The sequence below is a fragment of the Alexandromys fortis genome, unplaced genomic scaffold, assembly GCF_014885135.2.
Source record: "Alexandromys fortis isolate MF-2015 unplaced genomic scaffold, M_Fortis_MF-2015_v1.1 scaffold_32, whole genome shotgun sequence".
In the NCBI taxonomy this organism is placed as follows: Eukaryota; Metazoa; Chordata; class Mammalia; order Rodentia; family Cricetidae; genus Alexandromys; species Alexandromys fortis.
The window spans coordinates 5,826,419-5,852,074 of NW_026067938.1; the positions used below are offsets into that span (position 1 = coordinate 5,826,419).

Genomic DNA, 25,656 nt, shown 5'->3' on the forward strand with positions numbered 1-25,656 from the left:
CAAGGACAAGAGAAATGCCTGCCTCAGAGCTAGGCAGACACAAAGAACCGATGGCCAAGAAGTTCTTTTCTACCCCTATGTGTGCACTGTGGCATGATACACACTGACTCCTCCCCCCACAATTTTAAAAGATTATACACTGTCTTAAATAATAATAATAATAATAAAGCATCCCCATCCCTGATCCTGGAAAGAACATGGCATTAACAGTTCAGATATTCTCTGAGCACAAACCTGTGTAATGTCCTTTGCAGACAGTAAAGAAAAATACAGGCAGAGCTGAGCATATATAACATAAAAACGATCATGTTTTAGTGTTGGTAGATTTCAATAAAATTTTAATAAAATTGGTAAAGAGCCAAATTACAAAAGGCCCCATAACACAGAGTAAAAAAAACAACAAAACAAAAATCTCCGGGACAAGATAAAGACACATGAAAAAATAAGAGTACCCTAAAAGAAACCATTTCAGTCAAGGGCACTGAGCACGTTTAAAAGAAGTTAGATGAAACTGAAAACAAAGCACAGAGCGGAACATTCCCCCAACCGCACGGATGAAGGCGACGCCTCCTGCGTGGCTGAAGACACAAATCCCCAGCAGGTCGGAATGGACGACCGCCCGGTAAACACACACTTCTGTTACGGGACAGGAATGAATGTACCCTCCGGTTGTAGGGTGCCCTTGGAACTGAACCATGTTGGCACGTGGAAGAGTGATGTTCCCACACAGCAGGGAAAACAGGACTGGGGGGTGGGGATGCTCCACACCACCCAGTCATACAACTCCAGCTATCACCAACAGCTGGTCTAGCGGGAGTGAAAGGCTGCCTCTCGGGGAGCCACTCGTCACTCGGATCGATTTAACAGTGCTTCATGACCAACAAACCAAGGATGAGAAGCTGGAGCCACAGGGGTCGCTAGCCTCCGGAGGGCGTGTGGCGGGAAAGCAAGAACTGATCATCTGCCAGGACACGGGTCGTCCTCACCCTTCCCTGGGTAGGTGGGTGGGTGACAGCTCCCCTCAACCCCGCAGCAGAAAATTTCCTGCTACCGTCACACTGGGTCCTGCTTGTTTCTCCAAGGGCGTGGCAGGGTATGCTTCCTCTGGGCCAGATGTTGATATCACCGTGAGTCTGCTCACTCCTGCTAGAACACAAGCAATCATTTGTATGGCCTGGCCCATGTAGCATTGAGGAGCGGCTGCTGGAATTTGGTGGATGACAGAGCAGACACTCTGCCCTAACTGCCCTAACCCTCATCCCAGCCACACCGGCAGTGGATGGGGAAGGACTTCGCTCCAGCCCTGGGGATAGGCCCTTAGTTTCTAATTCAAACTAAATCCACAGCTTAAACAGACATGGACCCAGGTGACGGTAGGGACAGTGAAGAAGATTCAAGGTTTCATATTCTTTAGACGTCTACGTGTGCTACGCCAGCTATTAAAAAGTTATGTGCAACTTCAAGATGAAAGGCACCGGCAGCTTCTTAGAGGAGACGAGCCTTCTTCCAGGGCATTTAACGAGGCGGAACTCACTGAGGCTTCTGGTTCGGTCGGCGATTAATGGAGTCAAAGTCAATGACAATCTTGCTGTACTTCGGTGTGAATTTCCTAAACGTGAAAAAACAAAGTATGTAAAGGAATTTATCCGACGAGCAGTTAAAGTCATTTGTTGATTTCAGCTTCAACAGTATTTCCAGTGCCGAGAGAAGAAATATCTGCTTGCTAGTTTACCTCGACGGGAGCCAATTATAGTGCCCCATACTGAGAAGAACGCGGGGCAGGCCAGACTAAGACAAGAACGAGGAGGCATGGGGCGGCTCGGCTCGTGTGTTCTTCAACTATTGAGTTCATGAATTATCCGGGAGTCAAAGGGTTTCTAACAAGTTAGCGGCACAACATGATATCCGATTACAGTTTCCCCGTCTTATTTGTCTCATTTCCTAGGAAATCTCTGCAGCCAACTAGAGATGCTCCAAAGCAAACACAGTACACTTTCTTCTGCATCTGATATACACAGAAAGACAGCTAGCTCACTGAAGGAGGGGGAGACTTTCTAAATCAAGCTCTACAGAGGCAAATAATAAGTCTTCTACATTTTCATATTCAACACGTCTACCATAACTGAAGATACTTAGGGGCTGTTTAAAAGAAACAAGAGCGCAGGTACGCACTGTCCCTCCATGGTCTCCGCTTCAGTTCCTGCCTCCAGGTTGACTTTACTTCCTGCCCCGGCTTCCAGGATGCTAGACTATATATAACCCATAAACCAAACAAAGCCTTTGCTCCCCAAGTTAGCTTCAGTCAGTGGTTAATCAAAGCAGCAGAAAGCAAACTAGGGTACATAAGGCACAATAATTCAAGGCATGCATCATACAAAAAAACCGAATTTCCAATTGGGCACGATGGGCGGTGTCACTTGGGGAAACTGAGGCAGGAAGGCAAGCCCAGGGGCAGCCTACTCATACAGAGGCCCGGTCTCAGAAAACAAATAAAATATTGAACATCTCTAAGAATGCCATGAATGGGGCAGGTCGCCCATCATACGGGTCTTATCCCCGCTGGCCAGAGACACAGCGACGCTTTGTAGAGCTCCCCATTCAAGCAACCATTTCCTGCTGCTCATGAGAGACAGCAAAACGTACAAATAAAACATAATCCCCCCCCCTCTGCAGAGATGATCATAGCAGTCGGAAGGGCTTCTGCTCTTAATTCAAAACGCTGCTCAGAGAAGAATTCCTAGTGTCTCACCCTGGCGGGCTGCTTTCATCCTAAGCGATCTCCACTAGAGCCCTTGCGTACGCAAAATTTAGAAAGGCTTGGCAGGACGAGCACAAAAAGTTGTGAATTTTTAAATTTCTTGCCGCTTGCGTAATTAGTCTAAGCCTTAGCAAGTCACTAATATTAAAATATAACCATTAAACAGGCCGGCTCCAGATATTTTTTGTCATTACTCCGTACCTAAAATAATCTTCAGAGGTACATGCTGTCACATTTCCAAAGACACTGGCACGCGTGGAGACTTCAGGGTGGGCCCGCAGGCACGTCTACGCCAGTCCCCAACCTACCTGAACGTAACCCCAGCCAGTTCAAACATGAGCCTAGCGGCCGTTGTCTCTTCGCTGTCGTGGTATTTATCCGACATGAAAATAACTTCCTTTATACCTGAAAAAAATAACAGTGGAAGATAAGCCCGGACACAAAATGCAAAAGACAGGCAAGAGAGACAGAGCCTCGCGCCTATGATTAATTGCCTTTCCCAAGGGAGCTTGCAGACAAAGTCCAGTTACTGAACCCCTCACCTGCGGCCTCCCAGGACCGAAGAGGGGACTGCATTTAATCTGCCTTCCAGTCTTTATGGATTTTGTTTTTAAATACACAAATGCAAAGTGAAAACGTGTCAAGCCTTGATCCGATTAACAAATCTTCTTCACGACAGGTAAGCAACTATTCTTTGTTCACCAAGCATCTACTCAAATCAGGAGGCTGAGGTGGAGAACTGGAGGGTGCTGGACAACCCAGAGGTCAGCGGCATTAGGCCTCCAGGAAAGGCTCTGCCATCACTGTGGAGGGCAGGTCTACGTGACGATCTCCCCGGGTAGCATGAGCCTCTGCCACAACTCCTAAGCATCTTCTCCTGAGGGCAGCTCCACACTCCCTTCAGAAGGGACGCGTCCACACAGCACTCCGTGCAAGCATCGGCTGCCAATCCCTTCGCCTTAGTGACCAGCTAAGGAAACACTCCAAAGAGAGAGGTTCACGGCGGCAGCTTCATAGGCACCCACGCTGCCCCTTAATGGTGGCTGTGGTCCGCTTTCAGCCGACTTCCTTTCTGACACCCCGGGGGCTCATGATGAACAGTCCCTTTAACCCACACATCTGGCTAAACAGGCTAAGTCTTGTTTAAGTCTCCAACTGAGAGCTTTATGGAGATAAAGGGTAGCTCACTCTTAGATGTGACGGTTCAAATACAGGTCCAATATACAGAATACAGCGTGGTAGGTTTATGGCAGATGTTACACAAGAGGAAAGCTCAGAGTAACATTTGAGACTCATGATATTCATATGCAAAGGTATACTTAGATCCTCAAATAGCTACCATGTATTAGGTACAAATTAAAATTTGATATAGAGACTCCCAGCTGACCTCGTTCCTGACAGAAGTTCATTTCCCTCCCTCCCCCCTCATCTATGCACAGTATGTCAGAGAATGGTAAACTGACAGTAATTACATGCAATGCCTGTGGTTTTTTTTTTTTTTTTTTTTGGCAGCTTGCAGTTTAAGGAGTTGCAAACTAAATTAAAAACATGCTAAGAATCACGGAGGATGCAATCAGTCTTAGAATACCCGGCAGCACTCGAAAACACAACGCGGGAATCGTCCTGCCAAGTTGATAGTGCAATTAATTTAGATCTAAACAATAACAACGCAAGATCAAACACACCTGCACGGAGCTGCTGAGGAGCAAGGCTCCGATGCAAATGTGACAAATGGGAAAGACCTGGTTCCTACCTGCCTGGATGATGAGCTTGGCGCATTCATTACATGGGAACAAGGCGACGTACATGCTACAGCCCTTCACGTCAGCTGAGTTCTTGTTCATGATGGCGTTCAGCTCGGCGTGGCACACTGTGAAAGGGAAGGAGAAGGGCTTAGGCTGCAGCTCGTGAAAGGTCATTCTGTCTCCACTTCAGAAATAGCCCAGAATAAGAATGAATTGATTAGAAACAGCAATACCGGCTCTACCAAAGAAGCCCCCCCCCCCCCCCGCACTACCAAAGAAGGGCCCCCATGGTCTGTCTGGGTGGTGATTAGCAGGGGAGGAAGCTGTTCCGGCAGCTGGCCTTGGCTTGTAAGCACCTAGAGCACCAGGAGGGGCTGAGGTCAAGTACCTCCACCCACCCTAAACGGAGCAATACCTCACTGCTTCACAAGACCCTGGGGTATTGAACTGCCCACATAAAACGGCTCATTTGTGTGTTGATCTGCACACACGGGGGTACTCAGCACGGCTGTTAAGAGGGCAGGGGGGCATAAGAACACAAGAGGAAGAAGTGAAGCTGAGAATTTCTATTCTGAGTCCTCTCATCGTGCTCAGCCCACAGGGGGGGAAAAAAAAGAAAAAGAAAAGAGAAAAAAAAAGTCAATGGATAACCAGGTATTTATTTTAAAAACTCCCTCATCCACCTAAGGGCAATGAGCAGCCAAGCCTTCTACACACAGAACCACCCACCAATGATTCCAGAGGATCACGCAGGCATCCTTGCCCGAGTTCAAGGTCAAAAGAGGCACCCTCCTTTCTCTCAATGTTCCCAAAGCTGACACAGTTCCCTGTCCTGGTAGGCTAGCTGTTGCTACCCCCTCATCACAGGGGTGAAATAAAGAAAACTCCAGCAAAGAAATAGCTTTGAATCCCTCCGCTGCCCATCAGGTTTCCCACCTGGCCACTGGGTAGCATCACTGAAGGTTTTGGGTGTGTACTCCACAACTACCTTGGCATGCTCCTTATGACAACTACTCAAACATTACCCCAAGAGGAGCTCCAGTATGTGTTCCATACTGGAGAGCGATGGTCTAGCCTTGGGAACTTTTAAGAGATCCCCCAGATGACTCAAATGTGCAAACAACTTTGGGAAGCCCTGCTCTACAGGATTCTCTGAGATCCCTAACATGTACTGTGCACACAATACTAAAACAAGCACCCGCAGAGTGCAGAGTCCAAACCGCATGTAACTCCTAGAAAACTAATGCGGGTCCCTTCAAAGATCTCCTCTACCAGACCCTGCAGCCACCAGCTTCCCCATGCAACTTCCAACCACTGAGGCTGTCAGTGAACACGACCTAGGCTCACGACCCTGGGCATTTCAATCACCACTTGTTCATAGAGTCAGGCACATTTATTGGGAATCTATTCAGGATCAGAAGGACGAAGGACCAGTCTCCTGGCAGTGTTTTACCGGGAAGCTAAGGGAGCGCTCTCTCAGGAAATGTCTGTGCATACTAACATCCTGAAACTAGGAACTGATTCCACGGAGGAGGAGTTCTCAGCCGTGAGCGGAAAAAGGAATGTTCTCTGGCAATGAAAGAAACAATGACTCATCAAATCACAGACCACCAGAGAGCAATGGCTGGTCAAAGGGGCTTGAGTCTTGTCCCCCCCAAGTATCACTGCCTGATAAACTCCAGGGCCACGGGAAGACAGAAAAGCAGAGAGCTCGGAAAGGGTGGGAGTGACCACATGGCCAGTGGACTTCAAGAGGTATCCATGACCCCTTCTCCCCTGGTGACCAGGACGACAGGATAGATGCATTAAGGCTGCTCAGTGTTAAAAACAATTAGATATAATTGTTTCCTTTATGCCCCCCTTGGGGGCAGAGCTCAGCCCTCTAAGTTCTTTGTCGCTTCCCCCAGGGTCTAATGCCATGCCAGGAACATAATGGTGTTAAGTATTTATTGGATAAATAAAAGAGAAAATGCAGATTCCAATTATTGATGGTGACATTGGGAAACAGCAAAAAAAAAAAAAAAAAAAAAAAAAAACCTCTTCTATTCAGATATCCAAAGTGGGCTTTCCCATCTGGGAAGGGTTCTGGGAATGGTGCCGGAGTTAGCATTCAGAACTTCCAAGACTCTGACCTGCTACTACACAGTACTATGGTATCCTCCTCTGTAAGAACTGTCAAGTGACAACAACTACCTTTTGTCCTTTTGTCTAACTCTCCTGAGGCCGTCTGGAACAAAGTTTATCACTAGAAGTTGAAGCTCATTGGTAAAAATCACCCTAAGAAACAGGGCACCTTGGGTACCTTCTGCCATGGCAGGAAACGGGCAGCTTACAGAAACAAGACACAGGATTCTAAGGAGACGGCTTTTATCTTCTCGAAACTCACAGGATGAAAAGTGCAAAGTTGCTTATTTAAAAAAAGATGAGGTCCTCTGGGTAACGTAAACAACTGTCGGAACACAGGCCAGCTCCCAACCCGCAAGCTTACACCTTCTAAGTCCAACGACTAGGTGACAACCAAAAGGGAAACCGTGGGCTCTGAGGAGAGGGACGACAGACCCTACTCTAACTGCTCTTGTTAGTCCTGAACCCCTTTTAACTTTAGAAACCATTACACACTATTCCCCAGAACCCCTTCCTACCAAGGCCTATCTGACTAATACTAAAGGGGTCTAGAGACTCCCCAACCTGGGAGAACACCTTCGCCCTGGACCTGCCCATCTCACTCCCACCTTGGAACTTCCTACACTCCCTCTGTTCAGGGCCTCATTCAGGCCTTGTGTCTTTCCAGCCTAACACTTGACCCTGCCTCTCAGGCGGGGGTCTCCACAGCCTCTGTATCACGGCTTCATCCATCTGTGAAGAGTCACTCGGTTGGGTGTCAGGCCTAGAGCCCCACACTGTCCTTAAGGAGGGATAACAGACCACCTTGATAACCGTCCACTCAGTCTGCTTAGTGCGCACGGGAGCGGAATGCTTGGGGCCTATTTCTCAGCTATCTACAGCACTGAAAGCCGGTGACCCCTGAGGGTGTCTCAAGTCAGAAAGCTCACTTCACGCCGTCTTGTTCTAGTCCTGGATAGGAAGGCCACAAGTCCAAGTATCTCTCCCCACAGCTTGGAAATGTTCCCTAGGAGACAGAATGGAGTTTGGCTTCCAACAGGAACAGCTCAGGGCTCAAGGCCCAGCTTGCCTAGCGTTAGAAGGCCTGTGAGCTTTCAATAAGGAGAGTGCTGTTTGCACGATTAATACCAGCCCTGGGAAGGTTTATTTCAAACTAAAAATAATAAAATAAAAGAATAAGGTAAAAGCAAGCTGGGAAACAGTTCAGCTGATAAAGGATTCACATAAGGCTGGGCACAGTGGTGCACGTCTGCAATCCCAAGGACAGCGACTCGGGAGGCAAGCGGATCTCTAGAAGCCTTCTGGCCAGCTAGCCTGGCCTACGGGGCTGAGGTCCAAGTCAATGGAGCTGAAGTCCAGGCCAATTAGGTGGAAAGTATCTTCAGATGGACACCTAAGGCTGTCCCCGGACAGTCACACGTAAGCCATAACCACCCACACCTGTGCGCATACACACACCCAGACACACCCCACATATAGACACCCCCCAGAGATGATAATAATAATAATGATAATAATAATCATAATTAGTAAAAGCAATTTTTAAAATATGAAGTACAGCGCCTTCTGGCTTCTTGCTAACATCCTGGTTCGTTCCTCCATTCTCCACGCAGGCTCTCACTAACAAAACATGGGCTCCTTTCTCGGCCAAGCACAAGGCTGCAGCCCTCACTCCCGGAGCTGTGTGGTGGCCTCCCCGTCTCTGCTTCCTTCTCCTTCAACATGTCCACAGTCCTCATTCACTCAGCAGAGGTCAGATGCTCGGCTTTTAACTTCCTTCTCGCAAAGAAATCATTTCAACAACTGCTAGTCTAATGTTAAAAATAACTGTCTCATTGTAATGCAGATAGAACCTCGGGTTTTCTTCTATCCAATGGGGGGGGGGGGTAGGGCATATTAATTATACTGAACAATAGGTTTCACTGTGCCCTTGTCATACACGCATAGAACATTCGTTAGTCATAACCACTCCCTGCGTTAACACCCCGCCCTCCACACGCGGCCTCTCCCTCCTCTCTCTTTTCCTCTCCCTGATTTGAGTCTTGGCCTCTAACACCCTTCCTTCTCTCTCTTGCCCCTGCCGTGTGTGTGTGTGTGTGTGTGTGTGTGTGTGTGTGTGTGTCTGTGTCTGTGTCTGTGTCTGTCTGTCTGTCTGTCTGTCTGTCTGTCTGTCTCTGTTATTTTGTTTCTTGAGGCACTGTCTTGCTATAGTCCTAACTGGACTGGCACTCACCGTGCAGCCTGAGCTGGTCTTGAACTCAAGGCAATCCTTTCTTCAGCCCGAGTCCTGGGATTACAGGAACATACAACCAAACCAAGGAAGCCACAAAATCAGTTAAATAAATTTATTATCAGGCGCCGCTTGCTTGCTTGCTTGGTGGTATGGGACTACTTAAAACCTGAAGCGAAGCCCACAGCATGCCTGCGTCTCAAAACCAACCATGACTGGCTCTGTCTGGCAGTTGTCGTATGAGACTTTTATACTCACACAAGGCCAGGACAGAGAACGTAAGATGCACAATGCTTAACAAGTATTCATAAGGCAGTCCACAGGGTCAAAAAAAAAAAAAAAAGGCGAATTTTCCCATTATTAACTAGAAATCCCTATCTACAGCTAAGCAAAAGCTCAAGCCCCCAAATAACACAGAAGATGTGAAGAGCACAAAGAATGACATGAACCCGTTAATTACTCCCCAACATCATAGAAAAGAAAAGAACCAGCGCTGAAAACACCAGATTAAAAGCACAGAAAGCGCGGCGATCAGAACCGAGCCCGTTTCAGGTGATTATGAGACAATACATACACTTTGGTCTTTTTCTTTTTTTTCTATTACTGTCAGAACTGCATTAACCTTGGCCCACTGAGAAGAGACTGTATAATTAGAAAACTATATTTTTCAAATTCGCTCTCACTGGGGCTTGATTAATCCTCACTGTCTCATGGAGGCGGTTCTCTGGAAGTTTGACAAATTAGCAGGATGTACTCCATCCCTGTTAGAGTCAAGAGATTCGACATTTTATGGATTTGACGCCCATCGCATTCGATGTAAGACTAATTTAATATCTATTTTAGACACCGGCACTGTTACAGCTACTCAAGTAGAAAAGAAAATAGGAAAAAGAAAACATTTAGATGAGGCTAAACAAATTTTAAGTGCTACACACATAACCTTGGCAGTCACTGACTGTCTCTCTCTCTCTCTCTCTCTCTCTCTCTCTCTCTCTCTCTCTCTCACACACACACACACACACACACACACACGCACACACCACGTAATCTTAGTCTCCTCCTGAGACACGATGAGAAACACGGGGGCCCCAATTCTCTTTCCCTGGATTTCACCCTGCACTTAGGAACTGACATAAACGGAGTACCCCACTTCAAGGCTGATTTGTACACATTAACAGGCTGCCCCACCTATGAGCTGATAACCAAACTCTTTGCCATTATTCTCCAAATGAGAATCGAAGTGAGTTTACTCCCGGGGTACCCGGGTGTCAGAGTCACTAAGTCTGGGCACATCTCCAGGAGCACGGCTATGCCCCACCTCTGCCCTCACTAATGCGCAGTGCGCCCGAAGGTAACGGCCACCAAGAGGAAGGGCACACGCCTCTCGGTGACCCATTTAAGGAACTGCTTCAGCGGCTACAACTAAAATGGAGTTTCGACTCCTTATTTCTTAATCACTGAAAGACGCCCTGACAAGGCCTCATACGTCTCTGCCAGCCTTTCGCATCCCTCTCCTTCCAGTCAATAGTTAACAGCAGCCGAACCTCTGAAGGCAAACCCCTGCCGCCACTACCCAAGGCTCGGCTCTACCCCAGAGGCTCACTCTTCATGGCTACCCCCAAATCTGAAACCGACATTTCCAGAATGTGCTCCCAAACAATGTCACACCTGTGTCACAGTAGGTGTGAGTGCTCACGGACCACCGGGGACACCGGGAATGTTAACCGCGTGGGCTGTTTCCTCAAGAGGAAATGAGTATCTGTTTCCACCCGGATGGCTGGGAGTGGACCCAGGTGACCTTTGCTTTCTGTAAAGCAGGGTCCCATCCAACACCCCACCACTACTAAGAATGTTTATCCCCATTCTTCTTCCCCCAAGCTTTTATCTTTAGCTTTGTTTCTCAGTCAGAAGAACCCGTCCTTGAGGAAGGCGTCCAAAGTACTTCACAGCCTGCTGACCTCCGAGCTGCTGCTAGCTCAGTCAGAAACCACACCAGATCTGAGGCTCCTAAGCCACAGAACCCTTCTTCCTGGTCACACGCCTTGTTTTGTTTTGTTTGGTTTTGTTTGGTTTGGAGACAGGGTTTCTCTGTGTAGTTGTGGAGCCTGTCCTGGAACTCGCTCTGTAGACCAGGCTGGCCTTGAACTCAGAGATCCTCCTGCTTCGGCCTCCAAGTGCAGAGACTGAAGGCTCACACCAACACTGCCCAACACGTCACATGTATTTTGCATGTATTTTGGATGAAGTCATGCCTTAATCCTCCTGGGGCACTGCGAGTTGTATTACATCAGGAAACTGTTCCCCCACATTGTGCTGTTTAAATACGCTAACAATAAAATGCCTGGTGCTGTGGAGAACGGCGGCTCTCAACCTCCCTAGTGCTGTGACCCTTTAATACGGTTCCTGATGCGGCGGTGACCCCCAACCATGAAATAATTTTCATTGCTACCTCATAAATCCAATTCTCCTACTCTTATGAGTCCTAATGTAGATATCTGTGTTTTCCAATGGTCTTGGTTGACCCCTGTGAAAGGGTAGTTTAATCTCTAAAGGGGTCGTGACCCACACGATGCGAACCACTGCTCTAGAAGTTTCTGACCCAGGACCAGCTAAGTCCTGCTAACCTGAGTTTCAGTTTTACCTCGCCTGGATCACTTCCCTGCCGGCTGTGACACTTGAAGGGATCCCCCCCCACACACACACACACCTGTACCCAGTCTTCTCCTATAGCAAGATTAATAACTGTGAAGTAGCAGGCTGATTAATTATCAGAGTTTTCTGAATATCTGAAGCCCCAGTCTCTCGGAATGATACCATTCTGCCTTTCTCTGAGCACACTTACCTGAAGAGCACCCGGGGAAGCTGGAGGAGAAAGCATTACAATAGAAAAGAATTATGCTAATGGCGCCTTTGTTACCACTAGTCAGAAGTCAGAGAAAGGGTGGCTTCAACCCTAGGAGATCCCTGCAAAGGTGAAGACTCCTGGGAGATGGTCACCAGGGGCCTCCCTGATGACCCAGGTGACAGAGGATAGCATTTTTGCCTGGCCAACCAAAGGACTATGTGTCCACGCGACTGCCGCTCCCTTCTCCCAGCCCCATATTTAGCCAGTGACCTTTCTCCTCAGAAGATGGTGGAATAGAACCTCACAGCCTTCAGCATCACGGACACACACAATTTCGCATGAGAGACATGATAGTAAAGTTTGTATGTGGAAATAAAAAACAGGAAACTGAGATAATTCAGAGAAACCCGCGTCCGGCTGGACAAACGTCTATTAATTTTCTATTTCTGCCCTGTACCCAGAGAAGTCTCTGCTAGGAAACGACGGTGGAAAGTTAACCAGATTTAAAAATGAAGGCACAACTGGGCAGCTTGGTCTCTTAGTTAGACTTCTAACAGCGAGAGCAGGACCTCTCCCTGGCTCTTAGCTGGCTTTTGGTAACCTGTTCACTACGTTGCATTTCCTGGCCTCCAAGTAGGGGGAGGAACTTGGTCCTACCGCAACTTGATGTGCCAGGATATGGGCAAGTCCATGGGATGCCTGTCCCTTTCTGAATGGAGATGGAGGAGTGGAAGGGGAGGGAGGGTAGATGGGAAAGGGGAGGTGACATAAGGAGAGGGGAGGGTTGATATGTAAAATACCAACCAGTTGGTATATAAAATAAATGAAAAAAGTTATTTAAATAAAATTAAAAAGACACAAGCTACTTGCTCAAAAGCTGCCAAGTCCCCCAAGTTTCAAGCAAGGCTCGAACTGGTATAGCATCCACGAACAACCCAAGCCCCGCTGGCTGCTGCAACGACTTCTTGGGGCCACTGGTGAAACAGCATACCCCAGTTCTCAGAGCTGCTGCTGGCTCTGCCTTTCCCCCCTATCTCCCCATTATGGGGCCCACATCGCTGTCCATCACCCACCGACTCCTGGGTCAGGACTCTGATGGACTGCAGTGTGTCTGAGCTTCAGCCTCCTGACCAGGGAGAGAAAAATCCCCCCCACCCCCCCAGAAACCCTACAGAGCCCAGAATCCAGCACAGTGCACAAGATCCTCCGGTAATGGAAGCTTGTGTCTCTCCTCCCCTGTAGGGTGGCCCTGGAGTAAGCAGGTGGCCCTGGAGGCACGCTGCAGCTGGACCACAGGAGGACGTGTTTTCCTCCTCTCCTCCGCAGTTCCGTTCCCATCCCATCCTCTACCCCCTTCCTCTGCCTCTCGATAGAGCTGCTGGTAGCAACTCAAGGCACCCAGGGGAGCCACTTAGCCCCAATGGTAGTGCTTAGGGCTAAAGACATTTCTGACTGTGGTGTTTCCATTATTGATAATAAAGCCCCCAGAACTCTAATTACATTGCTTCCCTATGTGCTAAGGGCACACAATCAGGTCAGGAGGGGGAGGATGTAGAAATAACTGCATTTCATCCATGGCTAAGCCGGGCCAACTCCCTACCTACTGCTCACATGAAACACACGTGCAGTGGCTGAAAGGCACTAGAGAGGTACCAAGAGCAACAGAGCGCCAACCACCCTGACAGTCTGTCATGTAAACACACACAGCCGGGCTTCAAAACCGGCCTGCTGGGTCCCCAGCTTTTAAAGGCTAAACTGGGAGTGCACGGGGCACCGGAACAAGAGTGGGGATCCATGCTCTGAAAACTGTGATTCCGTCTCAGCTCAGCGTGGGAGATGGGTGGGAGGAGCTTACCAACTCGGGATTCTCCAAGCCATGCAGGTCCTGGAATTCCTGCATTCCTAGGCGAGCCTTCAGGCCCCAGCACAGAACCCCAAGGCTCTGCTGTCCTGATCAAACAACCCCTTAATACCCCCACTTTAGGGACAGCCTTCGACCTAAGAGTCGGGAGAGGCACACAGTCACCCCAAAGTACAAAACAACAATCTCAGGCCGGGCGGTGGTGGCGCACGCCTTTAATCCCAGCACTCAGGAGGCAGAGGCAGGCGGATCTCTGTGAGTTCGAGACCAGCCTGGTCTACAGAGCTAGTTCCAGGACAGGCTCCAAAACTACAGAGAAACCCTGTCTCGAAAAACCAAAAAAAAAAAAAAAAAAAAAAAAACCAACAATCTCTTAAATCCAAACTCCAAACTCCTTAGCCCACCCTTTGCTCTTGAAGTCTGGGCTGCTGCTGCTTTTCTTAGCACACATCACCCTGAGCCAGGCGGTCCTTCCCAGGATGCCTCCCCCATCCCAACACCAACCTGCCCATTTTCCCTGGCTGGCCCACCTGACCCTTCAGATCTCTGAAGGGAGTAGTCCATAATGTCAGCTTATTCCGTTAACACTAACGCCTACCACCTCCACAATTAACTTGCAAACGCTGTGAAAACAGATTAGAGCACATGCATCCTGTGCACCACTGGCACAGTTCCGGGCATGTAATACACAGATGTGTGTGTGTGTGTGTGTGTGTGTGTGTGTGTGTGTGTGTGTGTGTGTGTGTGTTATAATATAAGATGCCCTGGAGTGAGCAGGCAAACAGTTACACGGGACAGCACTCTACCACAACCAGGAACTGATAACACATAGTTCTAAACCTGAAGAACCCCACTGGAGAGGACGACCTCTTTATTAGCTGACAACTCAGGCTGGTAAAAGAATAGGTGATCCACTAGCATTTGTTTTAACCCCTGAAAAGGGATAGCTCGTTTGCAGAAGGGGGAAAAAAAAAAATCCGCCGAAGAGTTCTGCCTCCCTTTATTCACCTAAACTCAAAATTAATGGCATTTCAACAAAGCCTTTTAATTGCAGAATTTAAAAATTCATACTCAGTTATCATATTCAATATTTTAAATTTACTATGGCATCTATCATTTGAAAGAAGCAAAGAGATAAAATCTGCACTTCTACTAAGGAGCCGGTGCTGGCCCTTCGGGTAGCAGGGTGGCAGTGTTGCCAGCCTTTGGGCTCACCAACAGTCAGCGTTCACCACGGGTGATTGCCAGTGCCCAGCGAGCATCTCTGTTCAAATGAGGATCGCTGGGGCTTGAGTCACAGGAGGATTCCTCAAGCTCCTCCTGCCTGGTCTTAGACGCGCCTCTTTTCTCTACAGTTGTAAGCAGGTCTAGTGTGTCAAACCCATTCTCTCATTCACATACAGATCCTCTCCTCTATCGCTATTTCCCAACCTTTTTCCTTTTTTCAGATTTATTATGTATACAGTGTTCTGCATGTATGTATACCTGCAGATCAGAAGAAGGCACCAAATCTCATTACAGATAACTGTGAACCACCATGTGATTGCTGGGAATTGAACTCAGGGCTTCTGAAAGAGCAGCCAGTGCTCTTAACCACTGAGCCATATCTCCAGCCCCCCAAACCTTCTCTTATTTAATGCCTTTTAATCTCTATATTTAGGGGGTAGCCCGAGCTCCTCTTAGCTATTCCCCTCTACTTGTGAACACTGTCTCTAACTGGTTTATATTTACCTTAGAGATGTAGCTCAATGACAATTTGCCCAGCATGTCCGAGGCCCCAGGTTCAATCCCAGCATCCCCAAATGGGATCAAAACAAAAGCAAAAGGGAAGGGAGGTAGTGTACTCATTTAACGCTGAAAGGTAACCTTGGTGTTTTGGAGCCAAGGGACACCACAGGGTCAGACCATGCAACAGCCTCAGCAAGAGCGGAAAGACTAGAGACAGGAGAGAACGGCTAGCTTTTTATAAGAGGATATAGCCTTGCGCACAGGGCGAGTACTCCACTCAGTGGCTGAAGGAGTCACAGTGTCACACCTTGGCTGCTGCTGGTGACTTGTCCTGCTAGGCCCCAAGGGCAAGGTAGTATAAATGCCTGCGTGCCAACAGGTCGGAAGCCTGATTCTATCCTTCCGTACATCATGACATCCTCCTTGTCCCTCACAAACAACGTTCACAGCCTGCAGCTTGGACTGAGAATGCCTTCAGAATTCGGCAGACAGAGCCACACCAACCACACGCCACTGGCTGCATTATTAGTATTTTCCTTGTAATTGCCCAACTGGCAGAGTCTTCAGCAATGGACCACTCCATAACAAAACGGAGAGGTGGGGAAGGTGAGGGATCTCAGGGGAAAGCACCTGCCATGCAAGCCTGTCAACCTGAGTTTAACCCCAGAACTCACAGAAAACCACCAAATAGACGCAAAAGGCCAGACATAGCTTTATGGACATCGGTAATCCCGATCCCACCATTCGTATAGCAAGTGCTTTACTGGCGGTAGAGACGGGAGAATCATCCAGCAGCTCCCAAAAACATGCATGTGCACTCACAGAGATGCGCACACACAGAGGCATGCACACACAGAGATGTGCACACAGAGGCAATAAGTGTTTTTAACTTCAGAGAGACTGAGACTGAGAAGTACATGCCAAGTCCTGGGTCTAAAAACTCCATGACTGTGGAGGACCAAAACTGTGAGCCTGTTGACCAAAGGTCACAGAGTTGGAACTGACCTCTACTCCTTCAAGGTTATTGTGTTTCTACCTCAAGCAAAGGTTCCCCAAGATTTACACCAGAGAGTTCTGCTCGCTCAAGGTTATTGTCAACAAGCGTGGCTAATAGCCAGACCTTGTATTTCAGGAATAGAGAAGTAGACGTGTTTCTACCTCACACAAAGTCTAAGAGTCCAATTCCTTTACAGAGATTCCACCAAGGGAGTGGTTTGCCTATGGAATGCTTTGGTCTATGGTGAGAGTATGGCTGCCCGCTGAACTTAATGGGAAGATGACTGCTGAGGGCATTGGTGTCACAGGACATGGAGAAACCAAACTGGTACTGAGCAGCCTTCCTCCCAGCACCCAGAAGGGGCTCCTGCAGGCTGCTGCGGGGGAAGGGGGCAGTGTCGTCAACAGTCTCACCAGCTTGGAACCTCATGAGCGACAGTAACAACCAACCTGGAAAGACGGGGCCATCGGCTCAAGAGCGGCTAAAGGTTAAGCAATTAACCAACTCCCTTGAAAATACTAACTTTTCAGGAAACCTTTTATTTCAAGGTAGAGGACAAGACTCCCCCTTAGCACACTTCTGGACAATCAGCGCCAGGGCCACAACTGTCTCCAGCTTCTCTGCGGGGAGCAGGCTTCCAGCATCACTCTTTGTAATATCGGGATAGATGGGGGCTTTTATGGCAAGGTCTAAGTGCCACAGACATTTTAGCTTTTCCTACATCTGCTCCTCAGAACAGGGATTATGCTACTGCCATCCTTTCTAAATTTTCATACGAAATGATCACTGATGTCTTAAATACAACTAAACCTGTGCCAATAGAAATACGTACTTTATTTGACAGAAATCAAATATATCAGTAAAAGTTATTTGTTCCTTCCCAAAGGCCTCTTATGAAGAATTGTACCTTGAGGTATAATTAATTAGTCTTATCTCAAGCTGGGTAATATAAATGGCTCAAAGGTTTTCCTACAGCCAACGGGTTACTTGCCTAGAGCCAATAGGTTACTTGTGCAAAGTCCCCAGTCAGATCTGCTCTCAGGCTTCAACTCCTGCATGGCCAGGTAGGGGAGGAATGGCAGGATGCTACACACAAAATGAAATTCTGCAGAAAGAGAGACACAGCGAGTCATCAAATCCACGGACCTGCCTAACAAAACCAGCGGGCATCCGGTTTGAACCGGAAGGACAAATTTGATCTTAATTACTCCAGAGCTCTCACAAGCAGCGAGGAAGTCACGGCTTGAGGAGGATCGGTCTCCTAACTTCTTGATAAATTAGTGTCTCAAGACTAACCTTTTAGATGCCAAAGAAATATATCACCCGCATGGCAGTCAGGAAAATGTCAGTGTGCGTGGGGGTGAGGCGAACGGCTACGTAATCACTAAAGTGACATCTCTGCATGCTTAACAATATGCTAAACACGAAAAATAAAGATTAAATTTAAATGCAGAATTTAAAGAAGCTTTGCCTCACGCCGGCAATGGTGGTGAAAGTTGCCATGTGGATCTGTCACCTGAATTAATTCCCGGGTTCTCAACATTTCATTCCCTGCACCGTTTTCTCTCTGCGAGTGCACGCCTATGCTCATGTCTGCGTGAGTCCGCATGCCTGTGCATACACGGGGGCCAGAGACGGACACTGGGTGTCTTGCTATGTCACTCTCTGCTTTAATTCCCTTGAAATAAGACATCTCATTACACCCGGAGCTAGGCTGGTGGCTAGCAAGCCCCGTAACCTCTTGTCTGCATCTCTCGCAGCACTAGGGTTGCAGGGGTATGGGGTTACACCTGCCTTTTTTCTGTGGGTACCTGGCATTTGGATTCTGAGCCACAAGCTTGTGCAGCAAGTGCCCTTACCCACTGTGCCACCCATCCCCCCGGCCTCTGCAGCACTGGTCTCTTTCCAGAGTATTCCTGGGGAAACGGGACCCAATTCTTGCAGAAGTCCACAACCTCATTTCTGCCCAATGCATTCAGAATAAAGGTGCCACCCACTCCTAGGGACATCAGGACTGGGGTCCCTAATAGGACAACATGTGATAGGGCCAGCATAGCAATCCCACTTCCTGACGGACGAAGACGCATACTCATACACCAAATCCTTCACCAATGGTAAACAGCAAGGCAGGGCATCACGGGAGTGTAGCAACCACTGTGTAAAAATTTCCAGACGCTTACCCAGGCAAAGAACTCGACTCTACAACAGCCATGACACCCCAAGGAACGAGCAATATCTGAATTACCAAGAGTATTTTTCCTCCATGCTATGAAATTGGTATTTTTGAGGAAACGTGTTACACCGTAATGAATTTCACAAAAATGTCAGCTGAACACTTCATCGTGAGTTTAGCAACCTACCTCCTCCTCCTCCTCCTCCTCATAAAAATCAAAATCTTCCCGAGTCTTTTTATGCGGCAAATTAGATCAATTTGCTGCTTCCTGGTGTTGTAATTGCTGCTCGCCCGGGAAGCGCTCGCTTGAACAAGGCTGCCTTCTTCCTGCCACTGACTGGCACAGACGTCATACTAACTTTTGGATCTTTCAGGGGGCGGGGAAGGGAATGAATGGAAAGAGTAGTTTCTTTAGCTGGGGGAATTTTCACTTTCCATATTAAAATTTCATCATAATCAAACAGCTTCATGAAGTTTTGATCCTAAGGCTGGGAGAACAAAAACACCCTTTCATGATGCCTCTCTAGAGAGACAGCCCAGAGAAGGTGTCTTCCTCTTCTGCTACAAGCATTCTGCGTTTCCCTTCTCCCCACCAAGTGTCAATCAAGGCTGACGGCTCCAGGCTCCCAGAATGAATAACGGGGAGCTGGGCTGCATTATGACTGGTAAACTCGGATTTCCGTGATTTTCAGACTCCCCGGCTCAGTCACTTTGGGGCTCGGTCTGTCGCTGTCCACTGTCCGTCCTCCTGTCCATCCAGCCCCTGTCCCCCCCCCCCCCCACCCCCCAACCCCCTTCCTCAGGCCAGGGCCTCAGCCTATAAGAAGGAGCCACCCACATCGCAGGCCAGGCCTAACCCTCTCAGTTCTCTCCAGAGCCACCCTCACAGGCACACCCAAAGGTGAGCCTCACTACTGCTTCTGGTCTCTCTTACCCCAACAAGGTGACAACAGAAATTTGTCCTCAGGACCTGCTGACTTAGCAGCTCAGAACCAATGAATTGAGCTCTTAAAAAAAAAATCTCTAAGGGTTTCATCCTTTCCTAGCTTGGGCAACATTAACACAGGCGAGGGAAGAGAAGAGTTAGAGCACCCAGTTATGGCCTCATTTTTTTTTTTTTTTAAATTAAAGTTTGTAAGCTTAAAACAGAAGTTGTAAAAAATGCCTCCTAGATCCTAGGCAATCTGAACATTCCCTACCCAGTGGCCCGAACAGCCCTGGAAAGGCTGGAATGAGTGCACAGCGCGCGCACAGCCGTCATTATTTAGACGTAAAGCCCATCGTTACGTATATATTATGACGGTAGTAATACTAAGTGCCTTTAAAAAACCATTTAATACCTTCTACAATTTTTATGGCACATCAAATTACAAGGTTATGCTCGCGAGCGAAAACTGTCTACGTTCTCACCCAGCTACACATAAAAATGAGTAATTGATAAGTGAGGGCAAAGAGCTCAGAAAACCTAGAGGTATCATAGATGATAAAAAAAAAAAATCCTGTAGACAACCAGTGCTCAGAAACTCAGCCGCTCTTCAGTAAAGGAGAACCAGTGGGTTGGACAAATGCCTTGTGGGTTGAGTTCCGCCCACCCGGGGAAGCCGCTCCAGAGGTACTCTCCTCACCCTTGACGAAAGACAGCAGCTTTAGAATAAAGCCAGCCACTCTGAGGGTACAGAGCACCAAGCAGCGGGGAGACTCCCAGGCCTCTCAGTGACTGAAGGCACACGGCCCACGTCGAGAAGTGCCCAGTGACCACTGGCGACCTTCAACGCTGCACCCTCTATCCACTGGTATCTTTAGCAACCAGCCTGAGTACCACAGACCGATAGTCTGTATAAGAATTCCTCAGAGGAAGGACCCATACGTCACTGTCCTGACGCAGAGAAATATTGACTGGAGTGTCATGTTTCGGTGCAGATCTTCGACGTATCGACCCTTTCGCTTTGGCCGTTTTTATGCAGGACATCGAACGGGACTGTGAAAAATCACTTTGCATAGACCTCAAAACAACTGATCATTCCCCCCCCCCCCCTCTTCTTCATCAGAGGCTTACGGAAACCAGGGTGACAAAGTTTCTAAAATATGCCAGCATACTGTTCACATAACTCATTACCACGAGCCATCGCTGGGCCTCGGAAGAGAGAGTTCCACACTCTCCCAATTTGCCTGTGCTCTTGCTGCTCCTACCAGGGGTGAAATTAAATTGACTATCAATCCCCTTAATCATGGAACTATTTTTTATGCCCTTGAAAACCCTGGATGCTTTGCAGTGGTCTCTACCCTTTTACTCCTCAATTCCCTCTCTTCTTCAGGCACCTTGCTCCCTTTCCTCTCAAACATGCAGGATTTGCCCTTAAGCAGTTTAAAAAGAAACTTCCGGGGCTTACTTAAGAAGATTAAGGTCCAAGAACATTAGTGAAAATTACATAAATTAGACTAAAGGCAGACATGGACTTCCTCGGGAGGAACAGTCAGAGAAAAAAAGCCTACCAAAAGAGCCAACAAATGAGACAGATCTTACACTGACACCTTGAACCTGACTCCCGGAAGGCACAATCCTTCCCATTTAGATGACCTTAATCTACTTGGCTTCCTACAGAGTCGATCTGTTCATTCTAAGACATAAATACCAGGTGTAACAATGACGAAAAGCCAGAAACGGACAGGAACAACCCAATGTGACTCTCTTCTGGGATTACCTACCCAGACAGAAAAATAGGAGGAAAAGCGAAGCGAATTTTCCTCCTCCCCATCGTCTCTGGAGGGATTCCCACTGGGGTTGAGATAGGCAAAGACTGCTATGGTTTCTGCTGTGGGAGGAAGCTCCTGTACACTATGAAGATTTGTCCCTCGTAATGGTTTAATAAAATGCTGATAGTCCAGTAGCCAGGCAGGAAGTATAGGCGGGGCAACCAGATTGAGAGAATTCTGGGAAGAAAAAAGGCAGATTTTGTCACCAGCCAGATACAGAGGAAGCAAGATGAGAATGCCTCACTGAGAAAAGGTACCAAGCCAATTCTTGTCTTGGCTAAACAAAGACAAGAATTATGGGTTAATTTAAGTTGTAAGAGCTAGTTAATAATAAGCCTGAGCAAACAGAACAAACAGTTTATAATTAATATAAGCCTCTGTGTGTTTCTTTGGGGCTAAGTGCTGTGGGACTGGGAGGGACAGAAACCTCTGTCACAGGTTCCCATCAAGAAGGTCCCCTACAGGCTTATGTTTTGAGCCCTGAACTCCACAGCTTGTGAAGCTATTTTCAAGTGTACAGGTTTTAAGAAATGGGGTTTAACCTAGCAAAATGGGTCACTGAGGGTGAGCCTTTAAAGGCTATTACCCCCCACACACACACACACACACAGAGTTCTGTAGAGGTTGGCTTCTGGTCCATGGGATGTGAACAGACACTACCTTATGCTTCCTGCACCAAGGACAGAGCCATCCCCAGAGCCAAAACAACCTCTGAAAGCGAGAGCCCCCATAAACCTTTCCTCCCATAAGTCATTTCTGTCAATTTGGTGACAGCAACAGCAACTAATACAGCAAAAGAACCAAGGCAAAGGGCTTCTTTTCTATATACTGCTGCCCTTGGTTTTGGACACAGCCCATGGTGGGACTAGAGACCCAAGCAACGGAGATGGAGCCGTACCATCCACTTCCTGATGCCCAGCTCAGTCTGATACCAGCTTCCCAGAGATGAACTTCACTCATGTCCTCATGAGGCCGAATGTACCTTGCTTCTCAGCACATCAAGGGGAGTCCTGCTTGGTTAGCAGAAACACCACTTGGCAAGCTGATTCGGGTTTTCCCCAAAGTGAAGAAACCACTCACAGAGCTGCCCCATATGACCCTGCTCTCTCTGCAAAGGGCTGAGGCCTTCATTGCATGCTCTGGTGCCTCTGGACTCTCAGACCACTGTGAAGCCCACTAGACCCACAAAGGCAGTAAGCGCAGGACCTCAGGGCCAGTCTGTGTAACAGTACCGTGCTTTCATTGGTGGCTCTTTGAAACTGAAGAGATGGGGACAGGAGTGTGGTGTTGGAGAGATGCCTGTAACTCCAGTTATGTTATAAGGGACCTGACACCCTCTTCTGGCCTCTGCTGTCACTTGTACCTACGCCTTGCGAGATACCTGGTCACACTGTGCAAGGTTATGTCACTGTGATTGGTTTAATAAGAAGCTGAACAGCCAATAGCTAGGCAGGATTTTCAGGGCAGAGAGGATGCTGGGAAGAAGGGCAGAGTTATGAAGAGATGCCCGGGCTGCAGAGCAAACAGTGTGGGCTTTACAAAGTAAAAGTAACCAAACCACTTAAGAGAACAAAGATTAAAAAATATGGTTTAATTTAAGTTGTAAGAACTATTTAGATATAAGCCTAAGCTACCAGCCATGCTTTCATAATAAGTCTCTCTGTAGTGATTCGGGAGCTGGCTGGTGGGATAGAATGACTATGTAGAGCATATAAACTCATGTAGGCACATACAGGCACATAAATAAAAATAAATATGTAAATCTTAAAAGAAGATAAAATTATCAAAGAATTAATTAAAACACTGCCTAAAAAAGGAGAAACAGGAAGGTAGGGCAGTTCATTACAATTCTTTTCCCCTTCCCATCTGTTGATGACTAAAAACGAAGATTTGTTTTTGTTTTCGTTTTTTTCAATGAAACCCTCACTAAGCCACGACAGGAAGCAGGCTGAAGCCTGCGGATGCCTTACCGTACGGATACTTAGTGTCCAGCTTATTTTCTGCCGTTCTCCTCCAAGGCAACAGGTCGTCACTGCACCCGTTTGGCATCCCGTTGTACCCAATCCCAACAATCTTGTTTTCCGTATTCACAATGCAGGCTCCAACCTAGAGAGAAACATCACCCAAGGGTCTGGTAACTCCGAATCGCCGGTGTGTGTGCCGCTGGGGAGGTGGCGCGGAAGCATGGGGGAGCTGGGCACTAAGGGCTAGCAGATGGGTTCTGCGATTACGTTGCCAGGCACCCACTTCCTCACCTGCTCTCCGTGTGCACCTCTGCGAGTATCTGAACACCTGCCCGCAAAACCGACTTACCTGGGAACTCGGATCCTTGCTTCTCTGGGCTGATAAGAAGGCCACCGCCATGAAATACTCAGGCCATTCCAGATAGTCATCCCGCTTTTTGCAGGCAATGTCACTCATGTTGGGTCTCGAAGTCACAGGCCCCTAAACATGGAGAAGAACAACTGTCAGTCAATCTGCTTTCCAAGTAAATGCATCAATCCTGAGCCCTGGGCAAAACGGCAGCTGTACTCACTAGGCAGAAACCACAAAACATGGGTCCTATCCACTTAAGACCCTCACGTCTAGCTAAAACAGGCATTAGCAACACATCTTACAGACCCAGAACTCAGGAAAGTTGACAGCTAAGCCCACTGCAAATGAAGAAAGAAGGAAGGAAGGAAGGAAGGAAGGAAGGAAGGAAGGAAGGAAGGAAGGAAGGAAGGAAGGAAAGAAAAAAAGAAAGAAAATTTGAAATGAGGCCAGTTCGGGAAATTTGCCCTCTAAGTCCAGTGCAAATAAATAAATAATAAAATTTTAAATGGGGTCAGTTTGGGAACTAACGTTTCTTCAAATAAATCAATTAATCAACTATGAGAAGTGAACTAAATGGAAAAAAAAAAAAAAAAACTAAGAAAATGCTAATACTAAAGCCAGGTTCTCTAACATGGGCTTTAGGACCTGGCCTAGATGGTCTTTACAATGGGGGAGAGGTTGAGAGGTCTCTATAATGGGTGGGCGGAGGCACAGAACTTCAGCTAAGAGAATCCTTTGAAAAATAAACTAGGGAAGGACGGCAATACAGGGTCACCCCATTCACTGAGATCTTAAGGTAGGCATTTCCCAAACTTCCCCTTCAGACTTCAGGGCAATATCTAGCAGTGGACAGGTAGGTATGAGGAGCCACAAACAATAGCCAAGGCTCGATCGCCCTTGCAACCCTGTTCAACATGGAGACTCGCTGGGTGATCTGCCTGCCTTCCCGCCTGCTTTAAGGGTTGGAGGGGGAAGGGAAGGCAGCGAGAGAGGACACGTTTCTCCACCCCAGGCTGCCCCGTGCTTGCTTTAAAACTCCCTGGGGGCTCTGTACCCACCCACGAGCAGCTTCAGAAACGAGGAAACTGAGGCTGAGACGTCACCAGTCCGGGGAGAAACTGCTACACCTCAGCCGGGAAGGGACGCAGAGTCTTGGCCACTTCTCCCAACTCTGCGCCCAGGTTCTCAAGTCTCCACCCTCCCCACCACGTGCGCGCCAGCAGCGACTCGGGGAGCACCCTCCCTCCTCGGCGGCGAGCCCGCACGCACGCGAGTGGCCGCCCACTCAGCCCGGTCCTCTGGGAGGGGACGCGACAGCCGTCCGTCCGCTCCGGAGGGGGCTATGAGCCACGCTCGCACCACCCGACCCCGGCCGCCGCCGCCGCGTGGAAGGAAGTCGGGAGGGAGGCGGAGCCCGCGCGCGGCGGAAGGGGAGGCGGGGACGAGCGCGGCGAGCACCTCCGCGCGGTCGCGACCCCCGGCCACCCCGGGGTGCCGCGACCGTGGGTCCTGATGCACAGTGGGTCGGCAGTATGACCGACACGCGTGGAATCAGCGTCTGTCTCCCGGCACCGGCAGCGGGGCCCCAGCGTTGCGGTCACCTTTGCGTTTACCTTTGTGGTTTGCCCTGGGCTTTTTTTTTTTGCCCTGGTGGTGCAGGAGTGGGCTCAGGAAGGGACCGTACCTGGCCGCACCCACGGGCCTGAGAGCTCGATCTTTTTAGTTGTCGATGGTGAGTGCGCCTCCCAGTCCTCTGAATCCATAACCACCTCCTTAAGCAGTTACTATAAATACAGAAAGGTGAATAAAAGACCCAAAGATTCTAGATGCCCCGGACCTGAAAAGGGCGGGCAATGAAGGGACTTGGTTTGGGTCTCTATAATAAGCCCTAAGTTTGAGTCCTCCTAGCTAGGCGGTGGTTTGTCAGTTTCATATGAGGAGGATGTAGGGCGTGCAGCTGTGCCCTGAGGCCTCATACTTCGAAAGTTAATTTGCATCGCTTTTTGGTTGACCTGGGTTAGTTTCTACTCCAGTCCTGCGAAAGGACCCTTCTTCAGTTAGTCAAGGCGCACACATGCTGGCTTGACAGTCCCCTGGTAAAGTCTGTGGAGATCATATGCCCCAA

At 48.4% G+C, this 25,656-nt stretch overlaps 1 protein-coding gene across 1 annotated transcript; it reads right to left on the reverse strand.

Annotated features, from left to right (window-relative positions):
- Positions 1–321: 321 nt before the first annotated feature.
- Positions 322–24,930, reverse strand: Dctd (dCMP deaminase). Its single transcript, XM_050147387.1, has 6 exons — positions 24,590–24,930; positions 23,529–23,660; positions 23,186–23,321; positions 4,512–4,628; positions 3,067–3,163; positions 322–1,609 (listed from the first exon to the last, which is right to left on the reverse strand). Exons 2-6 carry the CDS (start codon positions 23,634–23,636, stop codon positions 1,531–1,533), a joined length of 537 nt encoding a protein of 178 aa, XP_050003344.1. The 5' UTR covers positions 23,637–23,660; positions 24,590–24,930; the 3' UTR covers positions 322–1,530.
- Positions 24,931–25,656: the final 726 nt, after the last annotated feature.

What these genes read in the sequence shown, in the direction of transcription:
- Dctd (XM_050147387.1), bottom strand. Translation starts at nt 23,636, where the DNA reads ATGAGTGACATTGCCTGCAAAAAGCGGGATGACTATCTGGAATGGCCT. An exon ending in GCAAGGATCCGAGTTCCCAG is followed by an intron (nt 23,322 to 23,528) that starts GTAAGTCGGTTT and finishes GTTTCTCTCTAG; the next exon opens with GTTGGAGCCTGCATTGTGAA. An exon ending in CAAGCTCATCATCCAGGCAG is followed by an intron (nt 3,164 to 4,511) that starts GTAGGAACCAGG and finishes TATTTTTTTCAG; the next exon opens with GTATAAAGGAAGTTATTTTC.